General features: G+C 42.4%; 1 protein-coding gene across 1 annotated transcript in view; it reads left to right on the plus strand.

Moving 5' to 3' along the window:
* Window positions 1-18,018, plus strand: part of nphp4 (nephronophthisis 4) — a gene marked incomplete at its 3' end in the record, with an annotated part of 350,376 nt that overhangs the window by 82,619 nt on the left and 249,739 nt on the right. The window contains exon 7 of the mRNA XM_079557985.1: window positions 13,479-13,630. Within this exon, the coding sequence (XP_079414111.1) occupies window positions 13,479-13,630 (152 nt within the window). The remainder of the gene's footprint in view (window positions 1-13,478; window positions 13,631-18,018) is intronic.

The following is an 18,018-nucleotide window of genomic DNA, read 5'->3' on the forward strand; positions in this document are numbered from 1 at the left end:
GAGCGGAGCAGCCGAGTGGCAGACAGAGGTGCAGAGGCGACAGAGCGCGGGGGAGACTGACTGAGTGAGTGAGTGAGTGGGCAGCGCAGGACTCGCTCCAGCCCAAACCACAGCGCGCCCGCCGGAGGTATAGGACGCCAACTGTCTGGAGAGAGTGGAGGAGGAAGTGAGGCTGAGTGACGGGCGCATAGGCGGAGAGGAGGAGGAGGAGGAGGAGGTGGAGGAGGAGGAGGAGGGAGCGGCCAGGGAGGGGAATCGTGCTCCTAACCCAATCTTTGGGATCAGTTCAGAGACCGGCTCTATTCTGTATATTTAGCGCTCACAATACCACCTGCACGTCACCATTCTGCACGTTTTGGGCACAGCTCTGAGATGGTGGACTGCCAACGACATACTATCATTTATAAACTAGTGGCTCCAGTTGTAAAAAATTCCCATTAAATGTCTGTAAACTTTCAAAATATATATATACATATATATATATAAAAAAAATAAAAAAAAACTCTTCCTCACCCTCCGCGGGCGGTCTCTTTCTCCTCCTGCTCGGGTCCTCTACCAGATGCCTGGGAGCTTGAGGGTTCTGCGCAGTATCTTTGCAGTTCCTAGAACTGCACTTTTCTGGACCGAGATGTCTGATGTATTTCCTGGATCTGCTTGAGCCACTCCTCCAGTTTGGGGGTCACTGCCCCGAGTGCCCCAACGACCACGGGCACCACTGATGCCTTCACCCTCCAGGTTTTCTCCAGCTCTTCTCTGAGCCCCTGGTATTTCTCTAGTTTCTCGTGTTCCTTTTTCCTGATGTTAAAGTCGCTTGGTATTGCTATGTCGATCACAACGGCTTTCCTCTGCTCTTTGTCCACCACCACAATGTCCGGTTGGTTCGCCATTACCATTCTGTCCGTCTGTATCTGGAAGTCCCACAGGATCTTGGCTCGGCCACTTTGACCTTGGGGTTTCCAGCCCATACTCTGCACAGATGTTCCAAGGCCTGCTCCTGTGCAGCCACGATGAGTGCCTCTGTGCTGTCCTTTAGTCCGGCTCTGTCTAGCCATTGGTAGGATTTCTGTATATCCGCCACTTCAGTTTCGATGGTACATGCCGTGTAGGGGCTTGTCCTCCCATGACGGGACCTCCAGCACCTCATCTTCTCTTCCCCATTGTCTGAGACATTCACTGAGCACGTCATCTGTTGGAGCCTTGTCCTTGATGTACTTTTGGATCTTGGATGTTTCATCCTGTATAGTGGCTCTCACGCTCACTAGTCCTCGGCCTCCTTCCTTACGGCTAGCGTACAGTTTCAGAGTGCTGGATTTGGGGTGGAACCCTCCGTGCATGGTTAGGAGCTTTCGCGTCTTAACGTCTGTGGTCTGTATCCAATGGCCGCTGGCTGCCCTGCTTTTTAACCACGAACGTGGGGGCCGCCATGGCTCCACCATTGCTCCGCCATTGCTGTAGTACCTCCATATCGCCACTTGGCCCCCATTGAAAAGCATTGGAGTTTAGACACCTTAAAATCAACTTTAACACCTGGTTTCAATTTTTTCAACACTAGACTAGGCTAGATATTCCTCCTGAGATAACGCTGGGTTAATCACAATATATGAAACCAGGCTGGTTTTCGTAATATGAATTTTTGAAATCTCGTACTTAATGAGGCTCGGACTGTTAGCATTGGAGCAGCGCGAGCTACGGTGAAAATCCCGCCTGTATGTCCTTTTTAGGAACATGCTTCGTCAGAGCTGGGGAGGGGGAGTCTGTAAATCCGCCATGAATTCCCCCACGGCCGTGGTCAATATGGTAAACGGGGAGGAGTGAGCACAAGACGTCCATTTTTTTTACAGGCTATGTCTGTATCTCATCCTTTGGCCAGCTTATTATTCCTGCAGCGCATCTGATTACTGGCAGGGCGTAGCTGTTTATTGCCCGGGACTTGTCCTTGCCATTGAGCTTATTATTATTATTATTTATTTTTTTCCTGATATTTGTAGCACCACAGCATATTCTGTGTTATAACCATGGACACATGCTGTGGCTCGTTTGGTGAGACTCTAAGCTCTCCGTACGTGAAAACAGTTTCAGACATTTCAGACACGCAACATTTTTGACACGTTTTGAAACACGAGTTTTTCTGTTTTTGGCACTGAATGTGTTAATTATGATATGTCAATGTCAACTTTATTTGTATAGCACGTTTACAACAACACTAGGTGCCCAAAGTGCTTCACATAAAGGTACACAATATAAAAGATATGTTTAACCATAACACATGTGATGTGACACCCCTGACCCTTATGTGTGAGGTCCATATCGTCAGGTCAAAACATAACACAACTTTCCTAAACCTACATTCTGCTCAATCCTCTTCAAATGGCTAAGTTTTATATAATGATTTTGTTTCATCACACTGTGATTGGTTAAATTCACCTGTTTCAATCTCGGATCATGACAAACACTGTCCAATAGAAGGAGTGGGCAGGACCTGTGTCTGACACAGAACTGCATTAAACAGAACAGACACTTTTAAAATAATATAATACTGTAAAACTGCACACACTTGCAAGATGGATACAAACATGGAATGAGTCTTTTCCATTTCCAAAAGCTACAACCTAACACTGTCCTTTACAAACTTAGACACGGCTTCTCATCTCTGCTGTGATGAATATTCAATTAAAAGTTTATGCTTCAGTTTATCAGTCTGTAAATAAGCAACCTTCAGGTGTGTTAATTTCCATACATTCCCGTTCATTCATTGAGAAATGCTGAAAATTCAAAGAATTTTTCCACCCCCGTCTTGAATGTTCAGAGTCAGCCAGGTACAAGTTTTGGGAGCAAGCTCAGACATGCAGTTAGACCATCTGTTAGGAACTACCTCTACACGTAGTGGAGGTCTGAAATGGTTCTCGTTCTTTCAAGCTTTAATGCACTTGGACATGTTTCAAATGTGCGGTGTGAGCTGCATTATTGATTTGCACACAAATATTGCAGTTAGAAATATCCGATTTGGCGATGAACGTCACGTTGCTAAGTACAGCTGAGCAACAGGAGTGTGGGAGTGAGAGAACTGAGAGAGAATAGAAGGGTCAACGCTGAGTGCTTCCACTGTTCAGCATCAATCACAGCCGCTCCGCTATCCGAGCATTAGCCCAGACACAATCACACGTTAGCACCAAGGGACCCACACCTCCATCTGACCCAGCGTCCTCGCCGCCGAGACACAATAACACGTCTGCTCTGGCACAGAGTCACATGACACGCTGTCGCCGCTTCTTTGGCCGTGAGAGCTGCATTCCTCAAATGAAAAAGTCTTGGATTTAGTGTAAATATTTCACAAATATGACCTGATGAGTGTCCCTAAAATCTAGGGGTTATCAAAGTTTTTAATACTGGGGAACCCCACTGGAGTAGCCTGGTTTTACCAGACCCTCGTACTCATTGCGTTTCGTACAAGGGTCTGGATCTTTACAATTGAGCTCCGTTATCAGGTGGGAGGGATGAACTTCTTTGAAACAATTGGATCTGATTTTCGCTAGCGTTTGGTCGTGCCATATGTATTTCGCCCGAGTCATCATAACTCTATCATAACTCTATCATAACTCTATCATAGCTCTATCATAACTCTATCATAACTCTATCATAACTCTATCATAACGCTATCATAGCTCTATCATAAGTCTATCATAGCTCTATCATAGCTCTATCATAACTCTATCATAACTCTATCATAACTCTATCATAACTCTATCATAACGCTATCATAGCTCTATCATAACTCTATCATAGCTTTATCATAACTCTATCATAACTCTATCATAACGCTATCATAGCTCTATCATAAGTCTATCATAGCTCTATCATAGCTCTATCATAACTCTATCATAACTCTATCATAACTCTATCATAACTCTATCATAACGCTATCATAGCTCTATCATAACTCTATCATAGCTTTATCATAACTCTATCATAACTCTATCAAAACTCTATCATAACTCTATCACAAGTCTATCACAAGTCTATCATAGCTCTATCATAGCTCTATTATAACTCTATCATAACTCTATCATTACTCTATCATAGCTCTATCACAAGTCTATCATAACTCTATCATAGCTCTATCACAAGTCTGTCATAGCTCTATCATAGCTCTATCATAACTCTATCATAACTCTATCATAACTCTATCATAACTCTATCATAACTCATATCATAACGCTATCATAACTATCATAACTATCATAACTCTATCATAACTCTATCATAGCTCTATCATAATGCTATCATAACTCATATCATAACGCTATCATAACTATCATAACTCTATCATAACGCTATCATAACTCTATCATAACTCTATCATAACTCTATCATAACTCTTCCTTGCTCATTCCAAGGCTTCAGTTTTAATTTCTGGATATTTTAGTGCCGAGCCAGAACGGATTGAAGAGCTTCCATTACTTTCGTGTCCGCCGCCATTGCCAAACTACAACCAGCAAATGCGCTGCAAATGCTTGACGTCACCGCCTCCCCGCTCGATGAATGGTAGGTTGAAATTCAACCGATGTAACGTGGCCACTGAAATCAGAGCCATACGTACATGTAGGGAAATTATAATTGACTGTTTACGGATAGCTAAGGCCAAACTCGATGTCCACAGGGTCTTCGAAAATAAAAAAGTATAGTCTTAAATGTTGTGTAGCAAGATAAAAATGATTGTGCATGTTATATATTATACACTGTATCGTGTAAGAAGGAGAATAACCAACCTGACTTATGGTCTAAATAGTTTCTTCATTTTCCATTTGGGAGCTGGGGGGTTCTTAAGACAATTATCAAATTAGAAAGCAGAATGGTTGCCAGATCCTATGGCTATAACCAGTTCGTATCAAACATAAAAAGACTCAGCGCCCCAGTCAAAGTCAGTGCTTGTGTAAGCACTTATTTACAGCTCAGTGACTGACTTCTGGAGACACTCACCTTGAGGTATGGAATGTACACAAAGCTTCCCGAACTAATACAGCCAAGCTATACACATTAAAGCTAAACAAGCATTTCAACTTGTCATTGTCACTGCTCCAGAACCAATCAGGCTTTTAGACAAACATGTCAGCCAGTCTTTAAAATCATCATACAAAGAAACACAGCTCCGAGACTAGACCGGACATTCTACAGAGGTTTATTGTGAAGGCGAGCGAGGAGGAGCTTGGGGACAGAGTGCTTGTTGAAGCTGGAAGAAAGTCTCAAGGAAAATTCTCTCCCATAGTCACACAAGTGTCTTCGAAGCGTAAGTAGCTTTTTGAAAAGGTAGGAGACCCCTGACACGCTGAGAATTCAAAGCAGTTTGGACGACACCACCCTGATGGGTGTTGTGAGCGACAGCCACACAGAGCCGTCCGTCCCCTCGGCCTCGGCTCTTTCCACATCTATGACAATCATCATTTAGCATTTAGTCCAATGACAGCTGTATTATTCATCCGTAATGACCTTTGCAGAGCGAGACGGTCCCATCTAACGAGCAAATCAGAGCGGATTATAATCACAAGACTCCGGCTCCCTTAATGTGATCAAACCTGTTTCCATGGCGACAGGCTGCAGATGCCACACCACCTCGGGCACAAAGCAGCGGAGAGGAAGTCTCACACCAGTCGGGTCTGTGGAGAAAATCTGTGCTTCTAAATTTAATCAACATGTTCATATTTTTACATAATGCTGCAGTTTTGTTGGAGTGTCGGGACACATCCCAACATTATGTAAAGCACACGGGAAACAAACGGCTTTTAGAGCAATATTCATTTTTATCTGCAATTGCAATTAGATAGACAATATAGCAAAAACTGTTTATTACAGTTTTCTTTGTTGTCTGTGTTGGTTATTATTTCATTTATATCACATTCTGGATCATCCTGTACGGCCATTCTTTGAAGTTACTTGCCCACTGAGTTCATGTGTCCGGGTCCTGTACTGATGGTAAAACGATTAAGGAAACCTGCTGGGCGCCATCAGCTGGAGAGGCAGCTAAATTGAGCTCTTTTTTTTTCTTCTCTTTTCTTGTTTTTTGATCGATACCACTCCTTGCCTTTGTCTTATTCCTGGAAAAGCAAGCTGCTAACATGTGAAAGCCAAGTAGCATTCAGAATATGGATTATGAAGTGAGACGAAAGATGAAAATGATTTCTGTTCTCATTCTCATGAAGTAGTGGAATGGATTTGCCAAATTGCACCAAAACCCAAACCCACCAAGAGCACCAACTTGGCTCATTCTTTTCTATTTACTGGAGGAAAGTCCTAGTCCAAGAGTCAGAGTTTTTTATGCAGAAATGTATTTGTTTATAAGAAGAATTGGGGACGTTATTAGGATTCCGATTCTATTTTGATTGCAGTTAATGTTGTAGCTCTAACCCACTGTCTGTATTCTGATGGACCGCCTTCAGATTCGTCTGCAGCACGCATTCCCTGTGGAATCATTTTGATCAGTTTCTGCAATGTCAGAGCATTTATTTCCGTTCAGAGGTCCAGTCGTTTGTCACCAGTATCTTGTATAGATTATAGGAAAGTCAGCAAAACCACTGTGCAAACTCAGAAAACCTTCTCAGAAAACCTTCTCCAGCAAAACCCAAAGATGTGAAAAGTGTGGCGTCTGCGGTGGCTGATCCATGTGTGAAAGTCATGTCTCATGCCTCTGAAACACATGAATCCTGGCTATCTTGGAATATGCCCATGCCATTAGGGAGGACAAAATATATTGGTGCACAAACCTGGTCACCTCATCCTTTACACACGGCCGGAGATCAGACGACACAACTACAAAGTCGATCATCGACCTCCTGCCTAGGGTGTCCTGGTGCCACGTGCACTTATGGACACCCTTGTGCTCGAACATGGTGGTCGTTATGGACAAACCGCGACTCGCACAGAAGTCCAATAACAGAACACCACTCGGGTTCAGATCGGGGAGGCCGTTCTTCCCAATCACTCCCATCCAGGTCTCACTGTCGTTACCCACGTGGGCGTTGAAGTCCCCCAGTAGAACAATGGAGTCCCCAGTCGGAGCACCATCTAGTACCCCTCCCAGGGACTCCAAGAAGGCCGGGTACTCTGCACCGATGTTGGGCCCGTAGGCCGAGACAACGGTGAGAGACCTGCCCCCAACCCGAAGGCGTAGGGACGCGACCCTCTCGTTCACCGGGGTTAACTCCAACACGTGACGGCTGAGCTGGCGGGCTACAGTCAGGTCTGCACCTAACTGTAGCCCGCCGCCTCTCCCTGCGGGCAACTCCAGAAAAATGTAGAGTCCAGCCTCTCTTCAGGAGTTGGGATCCGGAACCCAAGCTGTGCGTGGAGGTGAGCCCGACTATATCTTGCCGGTATCTCTCAACCTCCCGCACAAGCTCAGGCTCCTTCCCCCCCAGCGAAGTGATGTTCCATGTCCCGAATGCCAGAAGCTGCGCACGCGGACCAGGTCGTCGAGGCACGGGCCACTGAAAAGCTTCAAAACGCGCCGCACAGGAGGCGTGTGACTTGCTGCAGGATACTTTGACGCACCCTGATGCGCGTCCTCCATGTATGTATTCCAGGCAGTTGATAAGGATAAATACAAGTGTTTGGGTTTTCTTAAAGCACTGGCGCTGCTTACCTGCAGCGAGGTAAGCTACTTTTGTATGTAGCATCTGTGGAGATGCATAGCTTGATATAAATGAATGTAAACCTGCCAGAGGTCTTCAAGATGGCGGCCACAAGGAATAATAATAATAAAAGGAGATTTAGCTGATATTCGCATTTAGCCACTGTTTGTGCAACTTTAACTGGGATTAGCATAACATTAGCATGTAGCTTGCTGCCTTATAGCTGCTTCTTTCCTCTAGTATTTGCCTTGGCACCTCTGAATAATTCCATAAACCCCACCAAAGGGCAGCATGTGTCCACATTGTTCACATCACAGCTTAAAAACCTTTTTTCACTGTTCTGTTTTCCAGAAGTAATGTGTAGTCCAGTGTGAACACCTGTGGGAGCGATCTGTGTGCAGTGGAAAACCTGGCCACTGGGTAGAGTAGATATGTGACAAGGCGAGTACTTAGACCAAGGCCTGCGGGACACAAGCATGTTAGGTGGAACCACAGCTGTACTGCCTTTTGTCAAGACATTTCACTCAACTTTTCCTTGTGAAAGTAGTCAAAGTAGCAGTGTGACTGATGGTCAGAGAGACCACAGTCACGGATTGGCAGCCACACTCATATCAGTCTGTCCCTGGGCAGTTGTGACAGAGAAGCTTACCACAATTGAATGAGACTGAGACCCCAAATGCACTGTATATTATTATAGAAGTAGAAAGCCACAGAGACTCCCCATGGAGCAGGCCTGGGCAGGTCTGATGGACAGCGCAGGGACCAAGGGCCTCTGTCCTTTTCTGAACTTCACTTTAAATGAAAAAGGAGCTCTGTAGGCTTGCTGTAGTGTGGATTAGTTTTTAGGTAAGTACTGCTTCAAGGCATTGTACCTGACTTTTGTCCTTTTAAGTGTAAAGTCCTTTTTGCTGCATGCAGTATATTGTAAAAGCAGTAATTTGTGGGAAAAAAGGTCTGCATCATATTGTGATAATGAAAAAAACAACAACAATTTGTCAGATTTTAACGAAAATAAAATGTGGTCAGAAGCCAAGTCGTCTAAAGTTTATGCACAAAATATGCTAGACCGATAACTATGGCGTTTATACATATACCCAACAGTAGGAGCAGAGCTATAATCCAGTCCGTTTTCTCCATTGATGAGATTTGATTTGTTAGATGTTCGGGCTGGGACGATCCACTTTTGTCACGATCCGATACGTATCGCGATACTCAGGGGCCGATCCGATACGTATTGCAATACAGTAAGTAATTATGATTTGTAATATGTTTACCTTAAAATTAGTGAAAAAGAAAATTGTCATGTGTCCAAAGTTTATAAACCCATGCCATTTTGAAGTGTTAAAGGTACACTGTGTAACTTTTTGGACTATTGTGTTGCCATCAGTACAAAATATGCTCCTCATGACCAGATCAACACAGAACATGCAGTGGGTAATCAAAGAATTGATTTGCATGAGAACCAAACCTTTAAATCTCAAATTCTGCCTCCTTGAGTCACATCTCCATGGAAACGAGCTGGAGATATACCCACTCCTGGTAAAGTTAGTGGTCATGTCTTAGGAGAGCTGAGCTGCTCACAGCGAAGGCTTGTGTTTGTTGCATTTATGAGGTGTTTTTCAATTATGAAAATAAACTAAAATAACTGCTTGAATTTCAATATTTTTTATTGAGTAAAATGTTACACAGTGTGGCTTTAACATCAAAAAGTGCATGAACACAAAATGTAACAAAGAGCTGTTACTGGAAAATAAAGGAGTTTATGATAAATATGCTTCCAAACACAAGTATTGAAAGTATTGCGATACTTAAAAAAGTGTTGATACTTGGTATTGTAGCACAAAGTATTGCAATCCAAATCCGATCCGATATTTTGTCCCAGCCCTATTAGATGATGTGTTTAGGCTTTAAGTAGAACACATGTAATAGTAGTTTGTTTCCAAAAGTCCTGTTTAGCCTTTTGTTTATGTTCAGACATAGTAATGTGCAATGTGTGGCAGTGTGGCTTTAAGTATACATTTGACTAAATGGTGCCTCCCTGACACAGCCGTGAGCGATGTGCCAGCATGTTGCGGTGGAGTAATGAAGTGCTCCCAGTGATTTGTTGCATATAATGTAATCATGTTAAAAGCTTTGGGAGTCACACACTGGACCAGCGTGAGCAGGAGTTAGGAAAGTCACTGCACACTGCGGACCGACTGCACTGACCACACTTCACCTGGACACTCTTTAGCTTTATGTTCAATTAAAGAAACAGCAGTGAGGACAACAATGAAGAGCTGTGTGGGTTTGGAAAGGGTCTATAGGTCATTTTTCTGTGTTGTTGCAATTACTGGGCGACATGGTGGCACAGCGGTTAGCGCTCGTGCTTCACAGCAAGAAGGTCCCGGGTTCAATTCCCAGATGGGGCCTTTCTGTGTGGGTTTTGCATTTGTCTGCGGTTTCCCCTACCACTAAAAACATATACAATAGGCCAGTACAAAAGAGAGTTTGTTTGAGAGTGCGAGTGAAGGGACGACGGATGGAAATTAACCCATGGCTACGATCCAGCGTGGTGTGTTTACATGCATGAGTCCCATGTATGTTCATTAACATGCACTATCTCGACCAAATCCTATCCTTCCTGTTGTCTCAGAACACATGCCATGAAGCTTCTTCAGTTATTTGTTTTTTTTGAAAGGGACACTATATATTGAGTGTTTGTTAGCTAGTGTCAAAATGTTAAGGACATTTTGACACTAGCCTCTCAGTCTAGCCTTCGGCCGGGCCTCGCTAGTCTCACATTTGATATTCTGAGATTGTGAGTGATTACAAAGAAATGTCCAACCCGTCACACAGTTCAGCTCTAGACCAGTGGTTCCCAACCCATTCCAAAAACTATGGCCACTACAAATGAGTAAAAGAATGAAGGCAAAAAACAATTTCAAACAAACTGCAATTTGAGTGTTTGATGCACCCGTACTCCTTTCTTATAAACTACGACAATATTTTCGCTAAACTCGGGGAACAGGATTCAAGAGACAGTGGAATAATTATTGATAAATATTAGGGGTTCAGCTCTAACGGTTTGGTTCACGGTGCAGGACCCGTGGTTTGGTCCATCACGGTAGTGTACAATAGAAAAAGTAATAAGTTGGTTTTGAACTGAAATAGCCTAATGATCGTTGTTAGACAGTATTTATAACCTTACAATAAAATTGGCAATGCGTTCAAAGCTGCTTTAGAATAAAATGTACCTCTGGGCTCACAATACGTGAAAGCAAAATAGAAAACAAATGGTACAGCAGCAACGTAGAAAAAAAAGGAAAAAAAACTACGCAGTGCAGGCCATGCGCTCGTTAAGTTGTAGTTTCATTTTCGCTTTTACTCACACGGAGGATAAATCAGTCGGAGCAGCGCGTTTGATTAGAGGCTCATGTTTGAGCAGGTTTTGGGCACGCACGCACGCACACACACACACACACACACACACACACACACACACACACACACACACACGCACACACACACACACACACACACGCCCACACACGCACACATCGCCCTGTTTGGATGCGCGCGCACACATACATACACACACGCACGAACACACACGCGCGCACACACACATCGCCCTGTTTGGATGCGCGCACACGCACGGCAGTCAGATCTCGTGCACTCGCGTTTTTGTGACAGCGGGTTGTCCTCGGACAGCAGCACCACCAACCACGCACACACTCAGTACTGTCGCCAGGCTTCCTGGTGTTCCCAAACGGTCTCCCATCCCAGTCCTAACCAGGCCCTTCCCTGCTTAGCTTCAAAGTCGGTATGGGAAATAAACATGGCGGCGGCCATTGAGATTGCGTTTTCTATAATAGATTTTGATATTTCATGGGTTTAATGTTTTTTAATTCTGCAGAATGCCAATGTTACACTAACCTACTGCGTATCTTGTTATATTGTGAATAGCAAACAATACAGTTTACAGTACAATACAGTTGTCCCTCTAACTCTGCAAAAACAGTTAACAGTGTAAAATACATAATAGAGTTGCTGACGCTGGTTCTTCTGAATGTTACACTTTCTTACTGGTGTCACTATAATGCACCATTTATCAGTGGAGGGTTTATGTGGGACGATGGGCCGATGGTTGTCATAGTATTCACCTTCAACAATTTGTTTTGAGGTAAAATGATCAGATTTGGTGGAATTGTAAATAAAATTAGGTAGCTACACGTGCACAAGACGATGTAATGCAAAAACACATGTCTTTTCCGTGCTCGTTTGTGATTTAAAGTCTGTACAACTTCTCCAGACTCATTCTAGTGATGGCAGTTCTCAAATGAATGATCTCTGCAGACATTTTGCATCAATACACATCCAAGAGATTTGTGGACTATTGAGGTAAAGTGTCCAAATCATATTCTGACTTTCACTGACTTTCACTTTACAGCCCCGCTGATACACTGGTAGGATGAGATACGAGTTCAAGGCATTTTCTTCAACATACTTACTTTTTCACAGCAGATTGGTTTGTAATTAGTTAAATTACTCATTTACATTTCCTTAAAGGAACAGGCCACCATTTTTCCATACTGTGACATGTTCTTCCCTGAGCTTAGACAAGTTGATACGTGCCTGTCTGGTTTTTGTGTGTGCCCGTGGAAGAGCTTGGTCGCTTCCAACTTCACCCCCGTTTGGAGCTATAAGAATACATTGGGAGAGGCCAAATGCTAACAACATCTCTGGTCGTTTTGCATGATTGAGGGCATACAGTTCTTCCATACTGTGATATGTTCTTCCCTGAGCTTAGACGAGTTGATACGTGCCTGTCTGGTCTTTGTGCGTGCCCGTGGAAGAGCGTGGTTGCTTCCAACTTCACCCCCGTTTGGAGCTATAGGAATACAATGGAAGAGGCCAAATGCTAGCAACATATTTGGTCGTTTTGCATGATTGAGGGCACGCACAAAGACCAGACAAGTACGAATCAACTCGTCTAAGCTCAGGTAAGAACATATCTCAATGTGGCCTGTTCCTTTAAGTAAAGTAGGCTACACATGTAAGAGAAGTTATAGCAAAATTGTACAGATGCTATTTTTTTTTCATTCAACATATTTTTTAAGTTTTATTGCACTGTCCATCATAGACAGAACAGCCCATGTCCAAAAGCTCCTCAATGCCTGTGCTTTATTTATTTATGTATTTTTATTTAACAATAGTATTGAGATATTACTTATTACTGCAGATAAATGGTCTCTTGTCGCCTTTTGCTTCAGCTCCGTGTGGATTTTCTCATGTGTTTATAGCGACATAGCGAGTTGCCAACAGCATTTTGATTGTTTTGCTGCAGCTCATTTTGGCTCAATATGGACATGCTGTATCTCTTTAATTTGGATTGTCTGAGGACTTTTTAGTCACTGGGTTAGTTTTTCAGATGGGCATAAAAGAAGAAGAATCGTAAGAATCGCCAAAAGTGTTAGCCGTGAGTTAGCAGCTAGTTAGCAACATTAGCAACATTATGGGACCTCATTAACGAGTACGAGTATGAGTACAAGCATGTGGTATCGGCCCGATACTGGTGCATCCCTACTTTGTTTATATGCTAAGTATCTTTGCCTATGGAGCCCTGTTGATAAGCCTGCAGCTTTTTGGGTGTCCATTTTCACAATGTCGCATTACTTGATGGTTTATAAGTTGAATTTCCTGATTGTATGTGTGAAAATGTGATATAAACTAAACTAACTAACTGACAACTGTTGAACTGTTGATTTGTTCACAACAAAGCCTTTTCATTATATAAAAGATGTTAATGCACACTAGTGATTGAAAAAAGGCTATATCTTCGAAGTAGAGATGTTACTGTTGTTTTCTCCACAGAAGCAGCCTGGCACAGAGGACCCTCTTCGGACGGTGGTCATCCAGGAGCGGAGGCTTCACGTGGGGGTGCACAACGGTTGGGGTTTTCTGGAGTCTCCGCAGGTGGTGGTGCTGGAGGTGCTGTCCTCCGCTGGCTCCAAGGACAAAACCAGGTGAGGCTCCATGCAAGGGTCAAGGCGTCTTAAACTTACACTATCTCCTCTGGCATGGTGGCTGAGTAGCAAGATAGTTTGATTTTCTCACCATGTTCTCTACATCTTTAGACGAGTTGCCTCTGGGTATTATTTAGTTCTTTACTTCAAGACTAATAGTTTTTGTAGATGAGTAACGTCTGTCAGATCTGTCACGTACCGCTGATAAAAGACGTTTCTGTGGTGGCGGAAACATGTCACGGTACAGATAATAACATCTGGTTAACTTTGGGGTTAAACTTCGTTTTACAGTACTACAAAGCTGGATACGTTTGTAGCAGGTTTTGTTCACAGATAAGACAGCTCTTTGACCAAGAGAGAAGAAGAGAGAATCCTCTACTCTCTCAGCCATGGCGTTTAAAAAGCAGCATTGATAAGATATAACTTTTGTGTAGCTGACGCAGATTTCATATGACTGCATGAAATAGCTTATGGCTTATTTCTCATAAGATAAGATAAGATAAGATGATTTATCACAACTTTAATGTAACACTTGTAGATTTATTGGATATAATGATTGTTAAAGGGACTATATATATATATTAAATTTCTCCATCTGTGAGATCAATAAAGTATCATCTTATCTTATCTTATCTCTTAAAAATGTTAAAATTATGTATTTTCCTCCCCCCACATGTTCCAACAATGTCCTAATGTGTAGAATGAGCTCAGACCTATACGCCACAACTGCCTCTAAAATCCTGCACTGTCACTTAAAAAGGTGTTATTTCGGGTCCGAAGTGCACAAGCTTAATATAGAAGCTGCAGTTACACATAAGACCTGAGGTGGCAGTAGTGAGTATAAAATAACAAACTTGCATCTAGCCCCTTTAACAAATGTGAAGCGAACATACAGAAAGGTTAGCGGTTTGTATCCGGGCAAGTCCAATTTTAGTCAGCCAAAATATTAATGACGAAATGAACACTGATTCAAGGAGATAAAGGCTAAAAAGAGTGAAAAATTGTGATTCCTATGAGAGGTTTTCATCCCCTTCGCCTAGGCCACGCCCCCTTGTATTGCTGTCTGTATCTATATATTTAAAACTGATGGACAGGTAAGAATTCCATGACAGTAACTACGGTAACTGTCAAAATGTTGATGTTTTTTTTGTTGGTTTTTGGCTAATATCTCTTATTTATTGCACATGAAGCGCAAAAGTGTTGACAATATTCAAAAACGGTTGCATGGTGTTGGTCAGTGCAAAGGTCTCCAAATAGAATAGAACAAACTTGTGATGGCAGAAATTTGCCTTTGGCTTGCTCGGTATACCAATACTGCTTTCCATGTCTGTGCACCCCTAACTTTAAAGGTTTTCTGGCCTCATGGTGATGTTCTATCAGTTCCTCTTCCAAACAGTAAATAGCAGCGTTAGTGTACATGAATATTAATCCCTACTATCAGCAGCAGTGATGATTATGGTGATTAAGCGGCATTATACAGAGATATGAGTCACGCAATCAGGCGGCACTAACCAACAATCAGTGTGTCTCTTCATAATGGAGGAGAAAACAGGGCGATTTAAAGGGAGGAAGTATCGTTTTAACTTTACAGGAGACTCACTGCCAGCTCACACTTTAAACTGAAGAACACTTGTACAGCTACAAGCTTTAGTATTCTTTATAGATATTCCAGCTTTTGTAATGTGTAAATGAAGTCACTTCATTTCAATAGCTTTTTAAAGCACTTACATCTTTTTGGCACTTGAAAATCTTTCTTAAATAAAAATGATTTCTCTTTATGTGAATGAAATGCCGTATTTTGACATGTGTTTGCGATTTGTAGAGGCCATTTGCTTTGAAACTTCAGCTTTTTCATAAATGGTTGTGTTTTCCTTCAGAATATGCTGCACTCTCACTTAAATCCATTCTTATTCCATTGACTGTGACACAAACCCAAAGGATGATGGATCCACCATTGTGTTTATCAGTTGGACAGATGTTCTCAGTAACTGAACTTTTGTGGTTCTTAGCTTTCAAATGCAAAACTGCATGTTAGCCAAACTTGTGCTACAACAGGAAGATGGAAGTCATCAGGAGGATACTTGGATGTGAAACATTAGGGTAAAGCCCTGTTTCCATGGGTTTTATCTTTGGTAGGGTGACCAGATTTTCCAAATTAAGGACTGCTACATAATTTGGGACAATGCTGCAATCTTGACTGTTTTTTTTCCCTACGCTAAATGGTAAAACTCTTAAGATCTCATGACATGCACCAATTCGCATTGCGATGCTAGAAGTGAGATTTTTAAATGATTTATACTTGGTAGTTAATATTCACATGAGCCAAAAACATTTGTTTTCTAGTTATGCGTGTTTTTTTAGGGACTATAGTGGCCAAAAACCAGGACAACTGAGACAGAGACTGAGTAAAACTGAGACAGATGTATGGTTTTGGAGAAATCTTTTGGGACGTGGGACAAAGGATTTAAAACTGGGACAGTCGCGGGTAAACTGGGACATCTGGTCACCCTGATCTTGGGACTTCTGTCATTTTGCATAAGCAGTGTCAGTAATTCCCTATTTTTTACACTTTTCAAGGGTACTTTCCTAAAAGCAAACTCTAGGTAGCAGTGCAGTTATTATCAGCTAGCACTGGTCACATGGAGTCACTTTTACTTTTTCAGGTCAATTAGAATTTTCTAAATTATTTCTATTTGCTAAATGCCAGAAGAATGAAAAATAGAATTAAAAAAAAAAAATTCTACAAAGTCAAAAGTTTACAATACTATACCTTTAAACTATTTGTGAAAGCCCAGCTGACGATGACCTTGGAAGCACAAGTCTGGTTCATCCTTGAGTGCAGTTTCAAGACACTTGAAAGTTCATTTTCGTTGGTTTAAACAATGATGGAAATGACCAGTCATCATACAGATCAGAAAGAAGGCGGGTTCTGTGTCCCAGAGATGAACGTGCTGTGTCTGAAATGTGAATATCAACATTTGTCATTATCCACAGTGACACTAGTACTGTACCGACATGGGCTGAGAAGGTACTCTGCCAGGAATAAGCTCTGACTCCAAAAGAAGCACAAGGATAAAGACTTTAGTTTTGGGAGATTTATCACGTTTGGAGGAAAAAGCCTGAAAACACACCATCCCAACTGTGAAATACGGGGGGGGCAGCATCATGCTGTGGGGTTGTTTTGCTGCGGGAGGGACTGGTGCACTTCACAAAATAGATGAGCTCATGAAGAAAGAACCCAATGTGGAAATATTGAAGCAACATCTCAAGACATCAGCAGGAAGTTAAAGCTTGGACACAGATGGGTCCAAATGGACAATGACCCAATGCAAACTGGGTACAAAGTGACTTAAGGAAAACAAAGTCAATGTTTTGAAGTGGTCATCACACAGTCCTGATCTCAATCCAGTTGAAAATGTATGAGCAGAGCTGAATAGGCATAGGCACGCAAGGTAGCTACAAATGTGTCTCAGTTACACCAGTTCTGTTTGGACGAATGGACCAAAACCCCTGCCAACTATTGTGAGAAGCTTGTGGAAGGAAATCCAAAACGTTTGACCAAAGTTATACAGTTTAAAGGCAATGCTACCAAATATTAATGTAAACTTTTGACTTTATAAAAAGCAAAATAAAACAGTGTAGAAAATTCTATCTCTCATTCTTCTGGCATTGAGCAAATAATTTTAAATAATTCTAATTGACCTGAAAATGTAAAAGTTAATTCTGTTTCACGTCAGACAGTGAAAAAGTGTATGTAAACATCTGGTTCCCAGTGTATTTTTAAACTAAACAAAGTCCCAGTGTGTTGCGGCCGGGCTGAGGTGCAGTGTGTGCTGAGCGGTCCCGGAGTTGAGCAGTGCTGGCCCCTGCAGCCCCCCTCTCGGGGAGAAAATGCACTTCTGATCCTGATCTCTCGTGGCGCTTTGACCTTAGACTTCAGCCCGTCTCTGGATGTGTCTGGTGGAAATGCCCGCTCTGATTTGTGTGTTATGTGTTTGGTGTTCCTGCTCTGCCGTACACACACACACAAGTTGGGCTCCACAATAATAGACCTTTTTCGAAAAATTCAAATTGCATGAGTTCAAATGTTCAACAGAGGGTAATCGGCTCAGTCTATTTTTAACAAAGAACACTCAGAATGATGGAAAATATGCAAAATGCTATAACTTTATGTTTTATAAAGTTGATTTACAATTATGAGAACAACTTTTTAAGGTTAAAAGCTAAATTTCAACCATTCGTATAATACTCAAACAAGGTGAGCACCCAGACATGCTCTTTTCTCTATATCCTTTTGCCTACTACTGGGCCTTATCATATGGTACATGACTATACCAGTCATTTGTGGACACTACAGCTGATTTTGACTGGAGTCAGGACAGAGATCG

The sequence above is a fragment of the Gobius niger genome (assembly GCF_951799975.1).
Source record: "Gobius niger genome assembly, chromosome: 6".
In the NCBI taxonomy this organism is placed as follows: Eukaryota; Metazoa; Chordata; class Actinopteri; order Gobiiformes; family Gobiidae; genus Gobius; species Gobius niger.